General features: G+C 41.6%; 1 protein-coding gene across 2 annotated transcripts in view; it reads right to left on the bottom strand.

The window, feature by feature from the left end:
- Positions 1-21,838, bottom strand: part of LOC123999706 (double C2-like domain-containing protein beta) — a 323,615-nt gene that overhangs the window by 233,733 nt on the left and 68,044 nt on the right. For both annotated transcript variants that reach the window (XM_046305710.1, XM_046305711.1), the window contains exons 6-8: positions 19,415-19,586; positions 4,705-4,803; positions 4,264-4,431 (exon numbers count right to left, since the gene is read on the bottom strand). In XM_046305710.1, the coding sequence (XP_046161666.1) occupies positions 4,264-4,431; positions 4,705-4,803; positions 19,415-19,586 (439 nt within the window). The remainder of the gene's footprint in view (positions 1-4,263; positions 4,432-4,704; positions 4,804-19,414; positions 19,587-21,838) is intronic.

Here is a 21,838-nt window from a genome sequence, read left to right as displayed (position 1 = left end):
GTTGTGCGTGAGCTCAAAGCTTCATTGAAGGATCGCACAACACAGCCAACCAATGTGATTTTGTATTGAGTAGAGTGAAAAAATTGATTGAGTTAAGAAATGTTGACTGGGGTGATATTAGGTTGACATTCTTCTCCCTTTTTAGTTTGTCTTATAATGTCAATCATTAATTCAAGGGAGAACAGTAGTCTGCTCTTGGTTGCATTATCTCCAATGCTTGGAGGTACAAATAAAGTCGTAAAAAAATCAAGAAATACCATTTAGGGAAAAAATGACCATATAGCTCTTTTTGCACCTTCAGTGCCTTGGATTTCAGTAAATATAACTAGTAAACAACACAATGTCTGCTAATTGTCATTAAAAACTACTCAGGTCTAGACAATGCAGGTTGTATCTGAAAGGGAGTCAAATTGACTACATTGAAAGTGTGCTACCATTCAATGCTGTTCATTGACTATAGCTCAGCATTCATCAACATAGTACCTCCAAGCTCATCATTAAGCCCTGGGTTCTGAAGCCCACCCTATGCAATTGGGTCCTGGACTTCCTGACGGGCCGCCCCCAGGTGGTGAAGTTAGGAAACAACACCTACACTTCGCTGATCCTCAACACTGGGGCCCCACAAGGGTGCATACTCAGCCCCCTCCTGCACTCTGTTCACCAATGACTGTGTGGCTTAGCACACTTCCAACTCAATCATCAAGTTTGCAGACAACACAACAGTAGTAGGCCTGATTACCAACAACGACGAGACCGCCTACAGGGAGGTGGTGAGGGATCTGGGAGTGTGTTGCCAGGAAAATAACCTCTCACTCAACGTCAACAAAACAAGGTGATCGTGGACGTCAGGAAACAGCAGAGGGAGCACCCCCCTATCCACATCGATGGGACAGCAGTGGAGAAGGTGGAAAGTTAAGTTCCTCGGCGGACACATCACTGACAAATTGAAATGGTCCACCCACACAGACAGTGTGGTGAACAAGGCACAACAGCGCCTCTTCAACCTCAGGAACCCTCACAAACTAGCACCCCATGCATCACCGGGGGCAAACTATCTGCCCTCCAGGACACCTACAGCATCCGATGTCATATGAAGGCCAAAAAGATCATCAAGGACAACAACCACCCGAGCCACTGCCTGTTCATCCCACTATCATCCAGAAGGCGAGGTCCGTACAGGTGCATCAAAGCTGGGACCGAGAGAATGAAAAACAAAGCTTCTATCTCAAGGCCATCAGATTGTTAAATAGCCATCACTAGCACAGAAAGGTGGCTGCCTAACTACAGACTTGATATCATTGGCCACTTTAATAAATGGAACACAAGTCACTTTAATAATGTCACTTAAATCATGTTTACAAATCTTGCATCACTTATCTCATATGTATATACTGTATTCTATTCTACTGTATTATAGTCTATGCCGCTCTGACATTGCTCATCCATATATTATATATTCTAAATTCCATTCCTTACTTAGATTTGTGTGTATTGGGTATATTTTGTGACATTGTTAGATATTGCTGCACTGTTAGAACTAGAAGCACAAGCATTTCGCTACACCCGCAATAACATCTGCTAAACACGTGTATGTGACCAATAAAATCTGATTTGATTTGACCATCTGAAGTAGAAAGAAAAATCACAAATCAATCCTAAAAAAAACTCCAATATAATAACACACAAAAGACGGGTGTTATTTAAGCTTGGTTGAACACGCAAACACATTTAATGGCGCTGCTGCGCTATAAACAGGCATATAAGAGTCAAATGAAGAAATTGTGGGAATGAGTAATTGCTCTGACTAATCCATAAGTGGCTTGAAACAGGACGATGTTGAGTGAAAACAAATCAGTGACTGTGGGAGACCCGGCGCCTTGCATAGGGATAAACCCCCATTATGTTCTGATTGACTGCTCACCGCTTGCAGGCGACAAAAAATCAATACCCGACAAATGAAATCCGTTCTCCAGCTTCCCTGGAGGACATCCCATGCAGTGGCGCATTCAACACAGCCCAGGCTATTCTTGACGTCCACATTGTAATAAATCAAATCTGTATTGTTAATAAATTGCAGGGTATTAGGAGGAGAAGTAGATAAGAAAGTGAGATAATCTGTGGACCATTATCCATGCAGTCTATCCCCAACTTTTGGCAGAGATGTATTTTCATGTCCTTTTAAATTTAGTGGGAAAGGGAAAGGAAAGGGGGATAGTGTTGCAGAGGCAGTCGTTTCGCTAGTTGACTAACAGCTTCTGTAGTAAATACAAATGAAGTCATTATCCTGCAAAGTCAGCTGACACATTTATGCCATCTGACAATGGTAGCTGGCGTTGGTGATGCAGTGTGTCCTATGTTTAATGATGTAAAAGTATACAGGAAAAGGGCAGATTAAAGAGGAGTGTAGGAAATGTGACAAATGGTTTTCTTTGTAGGAATGCATTGAGGCACAAAAATGTTGGGAAGGGTGTTTATGTTTTGTTTTCAAGTGTTTCAAGGGAGCACTTGAAAAATAGTTATCTTTAAAAACAGCTGGCACTGGGCTGTACAAATTGGCAAAACAGGCAACCTGCCACCTGACACATTCGCTGTACAAATTAGGCCTAATTGGGCTTGAGCTGTGCCAGCGAGCATTCTGCCTCTGGAGGGCAGGGGTAGCAGTTGGGGCACAGAGGAAACATGGGCACCCCATAGTGGCACTACACTGCACCCACTGGCAGAAACAGAAACAGGTAGGGGGGTCTTGTTGGAGCAAGAACACCTGAGGACTGGGTTTCCTTCCTTGGGTGGAAAACAGGAGTTTTACTCAGTTTGCCAGTGGACTAAGGGGGTCCAGTTCAGTAAACACCCGTGTTCAGGTTTCTTCTAGTCTGATGTAGGCCCACATGGCTGGGAAGCTACTCAGCACCATCAACATCTAATGATGTTCATGAGCTCAGCGTCTTAGTAGTTGTGCACATACAGTGCCTTGCGAAAGTATTCGGCCCCCTTGAACTTTGCGACCTTTTGCCACATTTCAGGTTTCAAACATAAAGATATAAAACTGTATTTTTTGGGGGAAGAATCAACAACAAGTGGGACACAATCATGAAGTGGAACGACATTTATTGGATATTTCAAAGTTTTTTAACAAATCAAAAACTGAAAAATTGGGCGTGCAAAATTATTCAGCCCCCTTAAGTTAATACTTTGTATCGCCACCTTTTGCTGCGATTACAGCTGTAAGTCGCTTGGGGTATGTCTCTATCAGTTTTGCACATTTTTGCACAGCTCGAGCTCAGTGAGGTTGGATGGAGAGCATTTGTGAACAGCAGTTTTCAGTTCTTTCCACAGATTCTCGATTGGATTCAGGTCTGGACTTGGCCATTCTAACACCTGGATATGTTTATTTTTGAACCATTCCGTTGTAGATTTTGCTTTATGTTTTGGATCATTGTCTTGTTGGAAGACAAATCTCCGTCCCAGTCTCAGGTCTTTTGCAGACTCCATCAGGTTTTCTTACAGAATGGTCCTGTATTTGGCTCCATCCATCTTCCCATCAATTTTAACCATCTTCCCTGTCCCTGCTGAAGAAAAGCAGGCCCAAACCATGATGCTGCTACCACCATGTTTGACAGTGGGGATGGTGTGTTCAGGGTGATGAGCTGTGTTGCTTTTACACCAAACATAACGTTTTGCATTGTTGCCAAAAAGTTCAATTTTGGTTTGTTAAAAAAGTTTGAAATATCCAATAAATGTCGTTCCACTTCATGATTGTGTCCCACTTGTTTTTTATTCTTCACAAAAAAATACAGTTTTATATCTTTATGTTTGAAGCCTGAAATGTGGCAAAAGGTCGCAAAGTTCAAGGGGCCGAATACTTTCGCAAGGCACTGTATTTATTCTGCATTTAGAAATATTATTGTTGGGAACGCAACACGGGAAGGAGAGAGAAAACAGGGGCCCCTCTTGGTATCTGTCCCAAATTGCTCACATCTATCCAGTACCGTCAGGTGCACTGAAAGGAGTCAACGAGAACAGAGGAGAAGGACATGGTTTAATGGATTAGAACTCACCCCGGGTGTGGATAGATGTAGTAATATAATATGGCCATTTGACAGGGACTTTTATCCAAGGTGACATTGACAGTCACACATATTTGGCTAATGCATGATGTAAATCCACAACCCTGATGTTGCCAGCATCATGCTCTGTCTAACACACTGAGCCACTGTAGCCACATAGACAATGCCGAGTTCTAGATGTGCATATGGGTGTACTCACTAGAGGAGGGCCGGCTGTGGTCTGTGTCGTAGTCCTCAGGTGGGGCTGCTAGGGGGGCGGTGCTGTGGGGAGGCTCGCTGGCTAGGCTGGAGCAGCTTTCTGACAGCAGGCTGCCATGTGGGCACCAGCCCAACCCAGTGGGGGTCCTGATAGGCCCCCCATTAAACACTGGACAAACAAACAGGGCCAAGGGGTCAAAGGCACAGTTTCGAAGATTTCCTGTTATTCAATAGTTTTGCGGTTAATTTTGATTCCTATACCCATTGATTCTTCAAGAATATAGCTGATAAAAGGCTTATACGCTTAGTACTGTCTTACCCCCATATTATCTCAAAATCAAAAGGTTGTATTACTCCATTGTGTATATTTGTGATGTCATATGCATGGCAGGGTCAGGCTGTTGAAATAACAGAGAGAAGGTATACTTCCAGAGGGATGTACCTGAGTCGGGGCGCTGCTTGCTCTCATGGAGACTGGGGCCGGACACCTTGCTCTCCACGCTGCCCTCACTGTGGTCCGACTCGCTGCCACTCGACACCACTGCAGACAGATAGATGGACAAGAAAAGACAAGAGGGAATGTCAATAGGGGATTATAGCAGTAGGGCTGTGGCAGTCACAAATTTTGTCAGCTGGTGATTGTCAAGCAAATAACTACAGGTCTCACGGTAATTGACCGTTATAATTAATATAAACACATTTAGCATCTGCTGGCCTCCAGCCTACAAGCCACTGATGCAGACCTTTGGAACATCTACATTTTTAAAAAGTTTCATAAATCCATGTAATATAACCTTCACAAAAATCCATTATATATGCAGCCACCCTAGTCATAGACTGCTCTCTCTGCTCCCGCACGGCAAGCGGTACCGGAGCGCCAAGTCTAGGTCCAAGAGGCTTCTAAACAGCTTCTACCCCCAAGCCATAAGACTCCTGAACAGCTAATCAAAGGTCTACCCAGGCCCCTCTTTTACACTGTTGCTACGCTTTGTTTATCATCTATGCATGGTCACTTTAACTCTACCTACATGTACATATTAACTCAAGTACCTCGACAAACCTGTGTACCCACACATTGACCCTGTACCGGCACACCCTCGCTATTGTTATTTTACAGCTGCTGTTTAAATATTTGTTACTCCTATTTTTTTATATATTGTTTTTACTTATCTATTTTTACTTCACATGTTTTTGATCCTATTGATCCTATTGACTTTTTACTCCTATTTTTTTTCTTATCTATTTTTACATAACATGTTTTTCTTAACTTCTTAAAGCATTGTTGGTTAAGGGCTTGTATAAGTAAACATTTCACTGTAAGGTCTACATGATTTATTTTAAACAGGTCTAAACAAACATGGTATGAAGAAATTGTAGCCTATCTCAGAAGAACAGAATAGCATGTTCCGAGTTGTCCTTATGTTAGGCCCTGATCTGGCTACGCAACTTGGCTGTGGGCTACACTAGCTCATTTAGCAGACAAGGTTTACTTCTAATTCCTGTGGCATTAATTTATATTGTTTAATACTAAGAATAATACAATTGAACATACGAAGAATCGGCACCTCCTGGCGTATTCCATAAGAGAATAGTTCACAGAAAACTGATGGGATTTTAAATAGAGGCCATAAAAACTATTTTCTCACGCAATGGCATAGCTTATTGAAATGTTATGTAACATGGGCTTATAGGAACACTCATTTCATTCCATGCATCAACCAGCTATGAGGAGCTGGCTCTCACTAAGCAAGTGATGATCCTATTCTGCTCAAACTCTAAATGCCAGGGCTCTCATTAAGTGTTTTCCATTGCATTTGCATTGACGTCAGAGGGATTAGAGGGAAAATAGAACGCTGATTCCAGGCCATTAGCAAGTTTGGTACGCTACAAATGACCATCAGAGCACAGTTTTGGAGAAGCGTAGTTAGCGTGACTCGACGGTCACATGGAATTTGACTGCGGTCATGACTAGTGACTGCTGGTGTGGCGGTAATATGGTTACTGTAACAGCCCTAGACTGGGAGACCGGCGCCGGTCTGCCTTCCAATTTATCGCTGCCCAGCTGCTGTGGTTTCAATCAGGTGGGAAGGCCGGGAATGCAGGGACTGAGTGTGTGCTGTACGCCATCCTTTCGCTCTTCCTCTCTCCACATACACACACGCAGTCTAATTCACTGATACACACACGCTTTCTTATTGACTCGCATATACACAGATGCCCACACACACACACACACAGTTATATGTGTCTGTAACATGGATACACACACACACACACACACACACACACACACACACACACACACACACACACACACCCTCTCTCTCACTCCTTTCTCATGGGCCCTGTGAAATACCACCCAGCTCTTCAATCTGGCCTGATGAATTCGGCCAAGGGATGCAGACTTCTGTCTCATTGTCCCTCCTGCACCAGACCAAACTCTTGTCAGCCCCACAGGCAGATTAATTTACAGTTGTTATATATTCTTAGGGATTTAAAATATTGTTAGGTTTAAGCTCTTTGTGTATGAGAAGTGTAATTATCTAGTGGACGGCAGTAGACTGTAGGAATGCGTACTCCACATAACTCAAGGCCTCGCCTGATAAGAAGATCTGTGAAAGGTACGGTGGAGTACAAAGGTTGTGGACTCGAGCTGGGACACAATACCACCAACATGAGCAACCGACTCAGTTCCTTCATCCTAGACATGGAAGGGGGCATGATCGGAAAGGGGGTGGAGGTCTCGTCGGAAGTTAGAAATATATGTGCTTGTGATCTATATGGGGCTTTTGCAGCTGCAACACCTCGTGCGGTGAATACATTTATAATATATGATAATAAATAATAATATATATGCCATTTAGCAGACGCTTTTGTCCAAAGCGACTTACAGTCATGTGTGCATACATTCTACGTATGGGTGGTCCTGGGGATCGAACCCACTACCCTGGCGTTACAAGCGCCATGCTCTACCAACTGAGCTACACAGGAGTCTGAGCATTTCTCTGCGTCCGTCTGGATTACTGTACCAGAAATGAGAACCTAACACAGTACATCTTGCTGCTCGACAGGAATTCTCTGAGGATACCATATGTACAATTTCCTTCCGTTGTGCCCTGTGAACAAGGAACGTAACCCCAAAACTATGTCCAGGGGAGCTGCACATTCACCACAAAAAAACACAGAGCTGCACAGCAAAAGGCTGAAAGGAGAAAAGGAGTGCCTCTGGCTGGTAGTGGGTAACACTGCAGCATATTTTGAGTACAGGTTAGCGTGCCCACTGCTCTAATCCCACTGCTATAACCTGTATGTCTCATTCAACCCTAATCTCTCCTCCCCTTTAACATTTGTCTATATATAACAATAACATCTGAAAATACAACTGGGATTCCACTCTCCTTTAAAAAGGAAAATGAAAAAAGGGAAACCAGTGGTATGTTGATTTTGGCATAATGTTCCTCCCATCTCATTAAATGACCAATCGACAGGGGCGGCAAACAAACTAAATGAAGAGTAATGGCTTCCAGAGAGAGATCTCTCATTTCAATTGATCTTGTTCATTTCAAATATGTCTCATGCCTCGGAACAACTCAGTTGAAGCACAACTCATGGGCAAGGAACATCCATCTGTATTTTTCAATATTTATCATCTTCAAAGTGTGATGTCAAAATGGTTTCGGTGTAAGAAAGCACACAGTGTGAATTTATGCCGTGTTTATCCTGAATAACAGATTGTATGCCTCCCCTTTTAGTTGCCAAATAGTGTACTTAGTATTCAGGTGCACCACTTAGTGAGAGAGCTTCATCTGGTTAGTGGGAAATGACTAGATTGTCACCCAAGTCAATGAAAGCACATTTTATTGATGGTAATGATGTGGCAGGGTTATAGAATAATTCTGAGCAATGGTATGCAACGCCATTGACCTAAAACATTTGTTACTGTTAAAGACAAAGGCAAGGAGATTGGACAGTTTTGCGATTAAAATCAAATATATTGTCACATACACAGTTTACGCAGGCATAAAAGGTAGAGCAAAATGCATGTGTGCTAGCTCCCTCCACAATGCAGTACAAAAATCAATAATAAAAAGAGTCAAATCAAAAATAGCAAGTAATAGGAGATGTAGAATGCATAGTAATATCCTGATATGTACACAACAGGCTAATGAATGTGCTAAGTCAAGTATGAAGTAGTGTCTTGGGTAGCGCAGTTGAATATAATAAAACACTAGTGTTGACTATGTGTGTGTGTGTGTGTGTGTGTGTGTGTGTGTGTGTGTGTGTGTGTGTGTGTGTGTGTGTGTGTGTGTGTGTGTGTGTGTGTGTGTGTGTGTGTGTGTGTGTGTGTGTGTGTGTGTGTGTGTGTGTGTGTGTGTGTGTGTGTGTGTGCGCAAATAGATCAGCAATCAGATAAAAGGATAATGGATGTGGGGCAGGTTCACTTGACCTGATTAAAGATATTACAGTACACTTTTTTACAGCACAGTACTGTTCAAAATACACATTCAATGGGATCCCCCTCGACAGAAAACAGAGGGAATATCCCATTAAAATTATTGACTGAAATTAGTTCCAAAGGTATTGTCCAGAGACAGAGCAATCCTCTCTCTCCCTCCATGTCAACACCAAACCCACTCATCCTAAAATAACCACCCATTGCCTTCTATGAACCCAGCAATTGCGGGGCATTATCACCATTACTCAGTAAGAACTGCCAAATACATAATTTTAGGCACACTAATGAAACCCATTTTGGGATTTACATAAATTCTCTCTGATTAACCCGTGAACATGAATTCAAATTAGCTCGGGGCACGTCACTGTGGAGGTCAAAGAACTGATAGATGGTCAGAGCCAACCGAAATCTAACCCCAGAAAAATGACACCCTGTTTCCTATGAAGTGGACTACATTGGGAATATGGCGCTATTTGGGACACCCTTCATCTACATGGGTAGGGCGAGGTCAATCAAAATTGTTTTTTTCTATGCCCGATTCCAAACAACACAGGTTAATGTTGTTATGAATAATTAATGAGATGCTATTTTGGACATGGTTGTTGTTTGGTTAGTAAAAAGGTCTAGTTTTGTGCCTTGTACCAACAACAACAAAAAACAGATGCACACACACAATCATGCACAAACACACACACAACTAATAAAAAATACATCCACCCAAACAAGTAAAACAAACCCGTCCTCCAAAAACAAATCCGCAGTATTCGAAAAAAGTGTTACAACCTGGTCTATATTTTATTGAGCCGAGCCAGTCGTTAGACAGTGAATCATCTCCCTATCTTTAGAGCCCAGTGTCTCTCCATGTTGTGCAACAGCCACAAGACCCCGTCTAAAGCTGTAAATAGTACTGCAGCCAGACCAGTGTGTGTCCTGGTGCTCTCAGGGCTCAATCTCACACTTCCCTGATGAGAGCCCTTCATGACTCTGTCTAGGTAGGGAGAGATACTGTATCACTGCATGCCCACTCACAAAACAAGGCTGGAATTGGTTTTGAGAGCCACTCATTTGGTTAATTTCAAGCCATGTTATATATGCACTAGAGAAGTGTACAGGTGCATTCTTAGAAAAAAGTTTTACACCTGGAACCAAAAAGGGTTCTTCAAAGGGTTCCCCTATGGGGACAGTAAAATAACCCATTTATTTCTAAGAGTGTAGATGCATGGAAATCACTACTATACATGTGGAAGACACATTTATATTGAGTCTCATTATACTGAGTCTTATTATATCGAAACTTTATACTGTAGTTCATAAAATAGTAAGATGTTTACTCCAATCACTCCAGAACAGGATATAAGGCTACATTTTTCTAGTGCAACACAATTGTGCCAAGTGCAAAATATTATAATCTTGCAATTTGACTTATTTTTATACTTTTCTCCAACAATGTGTGATTAAATGATACATACATGAGCATAAATAGTTTCCTGTTTTTCCTAATTATTAGTTTATAATGGACATTTTGTAAGAGCAAAGTCTCAAATTAAATCACACTGCAAGATTATCATTTTTGCACTTTGCAACATTATTTTGCTCTATGAAAATGTCACCCTTATAGTGCAACACCCCTGAAAAGTCCCCTTGTACCGTCCACTGACGCAGTGCGGTGTCACATTGCATGCTTCCTTAGCTCCTAAGAACTGTACTCAGATCAGCTTTTACACCTGCTGGAGTCTCACAGTGTCAAGATTGCGTTATGCACTACCCCTCCCCCGCTACACAGTATCAGCTCACCTGCACCGAGGCGGTGGGCCGTGGTTCATGGGGGTCACAGCCGCAGCTGCCGGCACCATCTGATCCCCCCTACGCTCCTGCTGGGACCACAATGGCGTACCATGACTCAGCCTGGCCTATCGGAAAGCACATGTGAAGTGGGCCCGAACGTGACAAGCCTATAGCTTATGCTATGTGATGTAATGTCATCAGTGGCGGTCGGTGCAACACAGCCTATATCACCATATTAGCTAAACTCAACATAGCTACTACAACTAAAGCGTTAGTAAACCCACAATCCAAATGTACAATCAAGCAGTAGTATACAGCACGTAGTTTAGCAGTTTAGCATAAAGTTTAAAACTTTTATAAAAACCAAAAGCTTACCTAGACTTGGAAGAGTTGGAGTGGTGAAGACCCTTAGCCAGCTAGCTAACATAAAAAGCATTCCTCTCGGAGTCAAATTGTTGAGTAGTCTAAAATTGGCTGCATTAACACCGTTAAAAAGCTGTCAGTATTTTTCAGTGACAACACGTTTGTGATATCAGTCTTACGTTTACACACAGGTATTAGGAGACACAGATAGCTAATTAGCACAGGAAGTCTTGCATCCGGTTTCCGTAAACATGCACTGTAACATGGAGATATAGCCATGTGGGAACACTAATCCTATAAAGGTGTGTATCAATTTAACCTTTATCATTATTTCGCACTGAAATGAAAGATAATGTCAGTACACTTCCGAAACCGTAGCGTAAGCTATGCGTGTTAATGTTCAGACCGAGAGTCAGGGCTCTTAACTGTCACGCCTGCTCCCGCTCTCCCTCCCTGGCACTCGAGGGCACCAGGCTGCCCAGCATTACGCACTCCTGCCACCACCAGCTTCCCTTGTCACACGCATTAGCGATTCATTGGACTCAATCACCAGTGTTATTACCTCCCCTATATCTGTCTGTTCCCCAGCTCTGTTCCCTGCTTCAGCATTAATGATCGTGTCGCTGTGTTACCCGCATCTGATGCTGTTCCAATCCTGTTGCATGTCTGTGCAAAATGAAAGGTTCACTCTCTGGTTGGTCCTTACACTTAACAAAACTCCCTGTACAGAAGAAGCCTTCGTCCAATGACTCTTAGGTGTAATGTAATGGAACTGAGAGTCATGATCAACGGCTAGCTGTAGCTTATGCTTTCAGTACTAGATTCATTCTCTGATGCTTTGATTGGATGGACAACATGTCAGTTCATGCTGCAAGAGCTCTGATAGGTTGGAGGACATCCTCCAGATGCCATCATAATTACTGTGTAAGTTTATGGAAGGGGGTAAGAACCATGCACCTCCTAAGTTTTGTATCGAAGAAAATGTACCCAGAGGAGGACTACACCATGATGCTACCCTACAGATTGCTGTTGAGGCTACTGTAGACTTTCATAGCACAACAGTGTTTTAATCAGTTATTTGGTGACAATAATATATTTAGCATAGTTTTTTCTAAAAAAGGGTAACTTTTCTAATGTTATAACTCTGAAATTCACTGAGTGGGATGGTCCTCCCCAGTGCTTGACTTGGACTGAAATAGGTGTCGGTACTCATTTTGGGTGCCGGTAATGTACATACTTAGGTGCAGGAGGTCCACATTACTTTTGATCTAATATTGTATAAGAGGAACAGGACCTCAAGCAGTAGGACATTTGAGGTGCTGGTCCTTAGCTCCGGTAAGCTCCTGCCCAAGTCAAGCACTAGTCCTCCCTTTCCTCCTCTGAGGAACATCCACTGAATGCCATGTTGTGTGTGTGTGTGTGTGTGTGTGTGTGTGTGTGTGTGTGTGTGTGTGTGTGTGTGTGTGTGTGTGTGTGTGTGTGTGTGTGTGTGTGTGTGTGTGTGTGTGTGTGTGTGTGTGTGTGTGTGTGTGTGTGTGTGTGTGTGTTGTCTTCTCAAGTGCAGATGAAAAGCAAGAGGTGATGGTTTGGGAATGTATTTTATCTGTCATTTGAAATAACAGTAGACAGTATATAAATACAGTCTAAAACACTGGGTGTATGATTTATATTCTAATGATTATAATTACATGTGTGACTCCACAGACAGCTGTATGAAAGGTTATGTTTCAGTGCGAGTCCATCCCTTTAATGACCATGACAGTAGAGCTGATAACATAAACCTATTGGTGTCCAGGGAGTCTTTATGGTAATCCCCTTAAACATCCCACAGGCCCACACACTGACAGGTAGATGTGTAGTGAACTATACATTAAGGAGAGACACACACACCGTTGATGTGTATCGAACTATACAGCATATGCACAAACGTGTACTGTATACTGAGCTATGCAGCAGACACACAGACAACACACACACACACACATAGAACACACACACCTCTGCACTGAACTACTTAATTGAATCATGAATAAAAGATGGTTGGGTTTTATCTGTGTCACACCCAATTTATTTAACATAAATCTTTATTTTGTGCTCTCTTTATTTGCAAGGGTTAGGCAAATTGCAACCAGCTGCTCAGTATTTCAGGTAGTATTTGATGTTCACGTTATTTTTAATAAGGGACCAATAACGCAGTGGGTTCCAGACAACCAACCATTGTAGGCCACATTTTCTTGCTCTTTCAAGATGCTGTCATAAATATGATGCAGTTTAAAAAGTGGACTGAGGGGCTTCACTTCTCACTGTCATTTTGGGGCCAGTGAACATACATGTATCCAACGGTCTGAAAACATGGATTTAATGTCGGAAAGCAGGCACCAGACATGTACAGCATAAACGGCACGCTAAAACACGTGGCCCTTCAAGCCTATAGAATGTTGAAATCTAATAATGGCACAAACTGTTTACCAAAAACAGGGTGATATCAACTAAGCTCAGCCTCCATATCTCAGACATACGGATTTCGCTCGGGATTCAATAAATACACAGCTCCAGTTACAGCACTGTGATAGAAAATAAATTGGAGAGACACAAACATATTTATTGAGGAAAATGCAGCAACAAGTGCTTTTAGAATGGCTCACGAACATGGTCAGATACAAATCACATCTGTGGCCTTGCAATAAAGGCTGTTTCTTCATTTCCTAGGTGAGTCATAGCAAATATGTGATATAGCGGTGCTCCGAGGCCCCCAGCTAGCCATTCAGCATCACACAGATAAGGAGCGTGGCCCTGAGAACCATCATAGAGAACATAGATGGGGCCTTAGAAAGGGAGTCTTACGTTCTAAGGCAATAATACTTTCAGTGACAACGGTTGACCTTGTGGGTTATAAAGCTGTGAGGGTAACCGTGTCCACTTTCACTGTTAACTTTTTATCAAACTTGTAAGGTGCATCCAAAGCACGACTGCAAATAATATATAGGATTTGTTACAGCTCCACAGAGACAATAGATTGATGATGATGTATCTCCCTATTATCATTGTCATGTTATCAGATTTGACAATTTCACAGAAGATGAATGGCAACAAAAGACTAACTGGGAGGGACAAGGCAAAATGGAGAAAATGGATTCACCTTCTGTTGTATAGGGAGGAGATATTGGACATGAAGCTGCCCACACACGTTAGAACAAACATTTCTAAACCTCGTTTCTCTAAAAGAGCTTCAGTCTTCCATGGGAATTGTCCAATTAAGATAAGAGGCCGACAAGACAGGAGACTTTGAAAACACGGGTCTGCTTTTGTTCAGTCTCCCATCAAAGTTCCTTTGGACGCAATTGGAGAGAAAAAAATACATTTGAGGATAAAGCAGTAAAAGGAGGAGTTGGCGAAAAGTGCACAATATGTCTTATCTCCAAGTTACAGGTTTGTAATGCTTGTTACTTTCAACATATGTACAGGTACTATCAGACATAGCCATCTCTCCTGTAATTTCTCCCAGGCTAACACTCAAGATTAGCTAGCATGAAACCTATGCTATCCTTTAGTCACTAGATGGGTTAAAAAAATATGACAAACACTACATGACCAAAGGTATGTGGACATTCCAAAATCATGGGTATTAATATGGAGTTGGTCCCCCCTTTGCTACTTTAACAATCTCCACTCTTCTGTGAAGGGTTGCTGCGGGGACTTGCTTTCATTCTGCCACAAAAGCATTTGTGAGGTCGGGCACTGATGTTGGGTGAAAGGCCTGGCTCACATTCAGCGTTCCAATTAATCCCAAAGATGTTCGATGGGATTGAGGTCAGGGCTCTGTGCAAGCCAGTCAAGTTCTTCCCCACCGTTTTGACAAACCAGTTCTGTATTGACCTGCACGGGGGCATTGCCATGCTGAAACAGAAAATGGCCTTCCCCAAACTGTTGCCATAAAGTTGAAAGCACAGAATCATATAGAATGTAATCATATGCTGTAGCTTTAAGATTTCCCTTCACTGGAATTAAGGGGCCTAGCCCGAACAATGAAAAACAGCAAAATACCATTATTTATCCTCCACCAAACTTTACAGTTGGCACTATGCATTCGGGGAGGTAGTGTTCTCCTGGCATCTGCCAAACCAATATTAGTCTGTCGGATTGACAGATGGTGAAACATGATTCATCACTCGAGAGAACATGCTCCCGACAAACAATTACTGTGCTCATGTTTCTTCCACAGGCAGTTTGGAACTCGGTAGAGAGTGTTGCAACCGAGGACAGATGATTTTTATGCACTACGTGCTTCAGTACTCGGCAGTCCCATTCTGTGAGCTTGTGTGGACTATCACCTCCGAGACGTTTCCGCTTCACCATAACAGCACTCACAGTTGACCAGTGCAGCTCTAGCAGGGCAGAAATGTAACACACTGACTTGTTGGAAAAGTGGCATCCTATGACGGTGCCAAGTTGAATGTCACTGAGCGCTTCAGTTAGGCCCTTCTACTGCCAATGTTTGTCTATGGAAATTGCATGGCGGTGTGATCGATTTTATATTGTGATCACTACATCCTACGGATTCGGATACTGATTTAAAGCAAATATCTGCAGCGTTAGTAAAAATGTGATCAATACATGTTTTTTGATTTAATTCCTGTGCTGTTTGTAACTACCCTGGTAGATTGACTGACAACCTGATCCAAGTTGCAGGCACTGGTTACGGTTTGAAGTTTTTTCCTGAGTGGGCAGCTTGATCAAATCAAATCAAATGTATTTATATAGCCCTTCGTACATCAGCTGATATCTCAAAGTGCTGTACAGAAACCCAGCCTAAAACCCCAAACAGCAAGCAATGCAGGTGTAGAAGCACTGATGATAGCCAGTCAATATTTAAATCACCCAGAAAATATACTTCTCTGTTGATATCACATACATTATCAAGCATTTCACCCATATTATCCAGATACTGACTGTTAGCACTTGGTGGTCTATAGCAGCTTCCCACAAGAATGGGCTTTAGGTAAGGCCGATGAATCTTTAGCCATATTACTTCAACAGTACTTAATATTAGATTGTCTAAGCTTTTCAGGAATCTGGTTCTGAATATAGACCGCAACACCACCTCTGTTGGAATTTCTGTATCAAAGTTATTATCTAAGTGAGTTTCAGAGATAATCTAAATATGAATGTCATCTGTTACAAGCAAGTTGTTGACTTCATGGACCTTGTTTTTTAGGCTACACATGTTAATATGTGCTATTGTTTAGCATTTTTCTGGGATGCTTGATAGTTTTTAATGTTTTACTGAGAAGCCTATCAGAGGTAGACTTACTCATGTTATTTACATTGGAGCTGATAGTTCAAGGTGAGCTGCATAAAGTGGTTTTATACTACTATAGCACACCGCCTCAGTGCTAACCGTGTAACTCCGGTTTATAGGCTCATGATTACGGCTTACAATAGCTGTAGGATAAACAGATGTATTCAGTGCAATTAGGGGTACATAAATTAAATTATTTATGTTGTGTTTGCCAATGCCCCTAAAATCATGACTCATTGTCAGCATTATGACGACTCATTGTCACAATGGTAGGGATTAACTGAGATGGTCTAGGATCATTTACAAGTCATTGTTTCAACGCAGCCTTGAGTCCAGGAGTCAAGATGATTTGGATGGAATCCTTCATTCCTGTAGAGTATCTCCTTTTTCCAGAAGGTGTCAAAGTTATCAAAAAAAGTGACTCCAGCAGAGCTACAGTAGTCTTTTAGCCAGATGTGTAATACCAGCAGTCTGCTAAATCTTTCACACCCGTGGCCGTTTTAATGCTAAAATCAGTTCTTTAAAGTCCATTGTTAATGTTCCGAGCTAGCCCTCCTGATGTCGTTTGAACCCGAACTGCCAGGTTGCAGTTGTAAATGAGAACTTGTTCTCAACTGGCCAAATAAAAGGTTAAATTAAAATAAATATTTAATGTTTCAAACCTTTACTTACACTGCACAAAACCACTTCTTGTTTGTTACTCTCTGAAAAATGGTCGGACTGGGCAATTTTTTACAGGGAGCTCGTACTCTGCATTAGGAACGTTCTGACTTCCCTACGTCCTTCTGTGTCATCTGCGTAAAATGGGCATGTTACTTTCATCCCAGTTCACCCATATTTTACAACCAAGATATTTGATATAGCTTTGAGATCCAGGGTGCGTGAAATGTGCATTGGCCATTGTGATTGCATAGGCTAATTTGTTTTAAGTTTCCACTTATTATTAGCCCCAAATAAATGTGCCTATAATATTAGCGCACAAAGATTCTTGGAAATTAATTTCTTTAGAACCCCCCAAAAAGAACAGAAAACAGAAAGAATAGAAAACTATAACAATAGTCTAACCGTCAACCGAAAATCCATGACCATCACTGGATTAGGTTGCACATAAAAATATGTTGAATCATAAAATGAAAAGATGAAAAAACATATTTATTGAATAACATCTCAGCAGTCTATTACACTTTTCAATTAAACATTGAATGAAAAAAATATATGTATATAAAAATATATATATTTATATATATATATATATATATATATATATATATATATAAAAAAATTATATATATAATTTAAAAAATATATATATATATATAAAAATATATATATTTTTATATTATATATATATATATATATATATATATAAAAATTATATATATATATAAAAATATATATAAAAATATATATAATAAAAAATATATATATATAATTTAAAAATATATATATATATAAAAAAAAAATATATATATATATATAAATATATATATAAAAATTCTTCATAGCCTACTGTGAACTCAAAGTATATACACTGCTCAAAAAAATAAAGAGAACACTTAAACAGCACAATGTAACTCCAAGTCAATCACACTTCTGTGAAATCAAACTGTCCACTTAGGAAGCAACACTGATTGACAATAAATGTCACATGCTGTTGTGCAAATAGAATAGACAACAGGAGGAGGATACTTATTTTCCACCTTAATCTGCAAATAAATTCATAAAAAATCATAAATGTGATTTTCTGGATTTTTTAATCTCATTTTGTCTGTCATAGTTGAAGTGTACCTATGATGAAAATTACAGGCCTCTCATCTTTTTAAGTGGGAGAACTTGCACAATTGGTGGCTGACTAAATACTTTTTTGCCCCACTGTATATATAAATATATAAAAATCGTCCGATTAATCGGTATCGGCTTTTTTGGTCCTCCAATAATCGGTATCTGCGTTGAAGGAGGGGTGCGTCACTTGAGTGGGTTGAGTCACTGACGTGATCTTCCTGTCCAGGTTGGCGCCCCCCTCGGGTTCGTGCCGTGGGGGGATCTTTGTGGGCTATACTCTGCTTTATCTCAGGGTAGTTAGTTGGTGGTTTGAAGATATCCCTCTAGTAGTGTGGGGGCTGTGCTTTGGCAAAGTGGGTGGGGTTATATCCTGCCTATTTGGCCCTGTCTGGGGGTATCGTCGGACGGGGCCAGTGTCTCCCGATCTCTCCTGTATTTATGCTGCAATAGTTTGTGTTGGGGGGTTGGGTCAGTCTGTTATATCTGGAGTATTTCTCCAGTCTTATCCGGTGACCTGTGTGAATTTAAGTATGCTCCCTTTAACTCGCTCTCTTTCGCTATTCTCTTGGAGGACCTGAGCCCTAAGACCATGCCTCAAGACTACCTGGCCTGATGACTCCTCGCTGTCCCCAGTCCACCTGGTCATGCTGCTGCTCCAGGTTCAACTGTTCTGCCTGCGGCTATGGAACCCTGACCTGTTCACCGGACGTTCTGCCTTGTCCAGGACCTGCTCTTTTCAACTCTCTCTCTCTCCACTTGCTGTCTCTAACTCTGAATGATCTGCTATGAAAAGACAACTGACATTTCTCCTGAGGTGCTGACCTGTTGCACCCTCTACAACCACTGATTATTATTATTTGACTGGTCTGCTGGTCATCTGTGAACATTTGAACATCTTGGCCATGTACTGATATAATCTCCATCCGGCACAGCCAGAAGAGGACTGGCCACCCCTCAGAGCCTGGTTCCTCTCTAGGTTTCTTCCTAGGTTCCTGCCATTCTAGAGGGTTTTTCCTAGCCACCGTGTTTCTACATCTGCATTGCTTGCTGGGTGGCATTTTAGGCAGGGTTTCTGTATAGCACTTTGTGACATTGGCTGATGTAAAAAGTGCTTTAAAAATACATTTGATTGATTGACTGAAGCTGGTTGAGAGAATGCCAAACGTGTGCAAAACTGTAATCAAGGCAAAGGGTGGCTACTGAAGAATATCAAATATAAAATACATTTTGATTTGTTAAACATTTTTTGGTTAGTACATGATTCCATATGTGTTATTTCATAGTTTTGATGTCCTCACTATTATTCTACAATGTAGAAAAAAGTACAAAATAAAGAAAAACCCTTGAATGAGCAAACTTTTGACTGGTACTGTATATAAAGAACTGATGGTTATATTCAGTTCTGTGCATGTCTCAGAAGCCACAATGACACCAAATTCACCCATAGATTTTAAGTGAATGACTGACCTTTGCTGTATGCCCATGTGTAGGTCTGACTGACTGTGGAACTCTTGGCCATCTTCTGCCCTCCTCTCTGGGCCCCTTGCAGTCCGAGAAATGCACCACTCTGCCCCTCCTTCCCTGGGCGCACGTAATTGGGCAGGGCCTTGTAGAACCAGGCTCCAGAGCGCTTCCACACCTGGAAAACACATACAGAAGGGCTGTCATCAGTTTTGAGGACAAATATGTGCGTTCATAAAAGGTCAAGTAGTACTTCATCCGTTTTAATACATTTTCTCCAGTTTCCTGGATACTGAACATGGCCCAAGTTTACAAAGAGCGAGGCTCAACCTCACATCAGACAAATATTGAAAATGTGCAATTTGCATATATTAGACATAAAAAATGACAGCGGCACAGAAGTCAAGAATTTTAGGAGCGAGCAGCTCTTGCTTTTCCACGAATACCCAAGAGGAAAATAACTATAATTTCAAAGACTCAGATTGGTCTAATAGCAATGTCTAAACTGCCCAGTGGGTCCTGACATTAACATGCTAACAGACTGGTGGTGGGCACTGTGCTCACCACCTTTCAGTGCTGTGGGCACCGCCACCGTGCCACTAATGGACAGCAGGCACTAAAATGTCAGGGCTGATAGCAGCTGCTCCAGAGTTTGCAAATGCCACCTCCCAGCCATACCTTGGCCGCACTCGTAGCCGGCAACAACCACAGAACCAGCCCTTTTTTTCAAACGGCCGCAGCCATTTTCCTTATCTCTGCCGGCCAACTGCATTATCACATTTTTGTGTCAGCAAGCTCCCCGAAACCCCTGAACATCAGCAAAAGGAGTTTGGCATTCCAAAAATGTTCCTCCTCTGGCTTCCACAGTTTTTCGTGTGAGTCTATCACATACACTGAGTATACAAAACATGACTTCGACTGACCAGGTGAATCCAGGTGAAAGCTATGATCTCTTATTGATGTCACTTGTTAAATCCACTTCAAAATCAGTGTAGATGAAGGGGAGTAGACAAGTTAAACAAGTATTTTTAAGCCTTAAGACAATTGAGACATGGATTGTGCATGTATGCCATTCAGAGGGTCAATTGGCAAGACAACAGCTTTAAGTGCCTTTGAATGGGGAATGGTAGTAGGTGTCAGGTGCACCGGTTTGTGCCAAGAACGCTGCTGGGTTTTTCAAGCTCACAGACTCCCGAGTGTATCGAGAATGGTCCACCACCGAAAGGACATCTAGCCAACTTGACAGAACTTTGGGAAGCACGCCCCAATGAGTCCGCGGCCCAACGAATTGATGCTGTTCTGAGGGCAAAAAGTGGGGTGCAACTCAATATTAGGAAGGTGTTCCTAATGTTTGGTATACTGAGTGTATTTCTCACCATTAAATTTGAGGAATCCACTTTGCAGTCATTTAGTGAGCCAGGAAAGTGCAAGAGAATGAGAAGTAGGATTGACTCGCTGGCATTTCCACAGGGTAGTAATGATAGTATAATGCCTGGTTTCAGCCTGTATCTATGGAATTACTGCCCATGAGCAGGGTTACAGGGGCCCAGCAGGAACACTCTTGACGAATGAGGGTGCACTGTTCTGAATAGCTCAAATGTACAACTCAATTAAACAGTATAAAATTAAAATTAAAAACAAAATAGCTTCTTTTCTTATAACCTATAGTAATTTATAAAAATCCGTACCTCCGTGTTCTAATGCAGTAAATAACCACTTTAGGGCCTATGGGCATATATGTAATCGGAAATATTGACTTCTGCCAGTTGGAAAGCAACCAGCTCCGCTGACACACCATTTTCACTGTAGATCACAGGAACTCTGACATCAGAGTGACAAAGCTGAGAAAATGTCAATTGTCTCTCTGTAAAATGTTCTGACAGGTGAAATTAAATGAGAAAAACAAATAGACTGAACCATACACAATGGACTGACGCATAGGTTACATGAAAAGTAGCAGGGATGTCTTGGGCCAATAGAAAGTCACTGTATGAAAGCTAATGTATATACACAAAAGCGGTCCTATGAACATGCCAGAAAACAAAACACGTCACATTTAAATGCAAAAATCCCACAGGTGCATTATTTTCCTGTCTTTATGACAGACAAGACAGATATTCATTGCATTGACCTCTTTACTTATTTACCTCTTTAATTATTTGTCATGGCCAGGGGAGGAAGCATGGCCCAAATGTAAAAGCTGCCAGGTGCCATTTTCCTCATTATTTAATCACAGTAGTAATTTCAAAGTTTAATCTGTCATTCACCCCTTGCACAGGGTACAACAGATGTAAAACAGTACAGTGAAATTCGTACTTTATGCGCTCTTTCCCAACAATGCAGTGATAATAATAATTTAGTTAATAATCGAAAATATAATTGAAAAACCAAGAACTGTGATGTGAATTAAAGAAACATGAGAATACAAGT

This window comes from Oncorhynchus gorbuscha, linkage group LG16, assembly GCF_021184085.1.
Source record: "Oncorhynchus gorbuscha isolate QuinsamMale2020 ecotype Even-year linkage group LG16, OgorEven_v1.0, whole genome shotgun sequence".
In the NCBI taxonomy this organism is placed as follows: Eukaryota; Metazoa; Chordata; class Actinopteri; order Salmoniformes; family Salmonidae; genus Oncorhynchus; species Oncorhynchus gorbuscha.
This window is presented reverse-complemented; position numbering and strand designations above follow the sequence as displayed.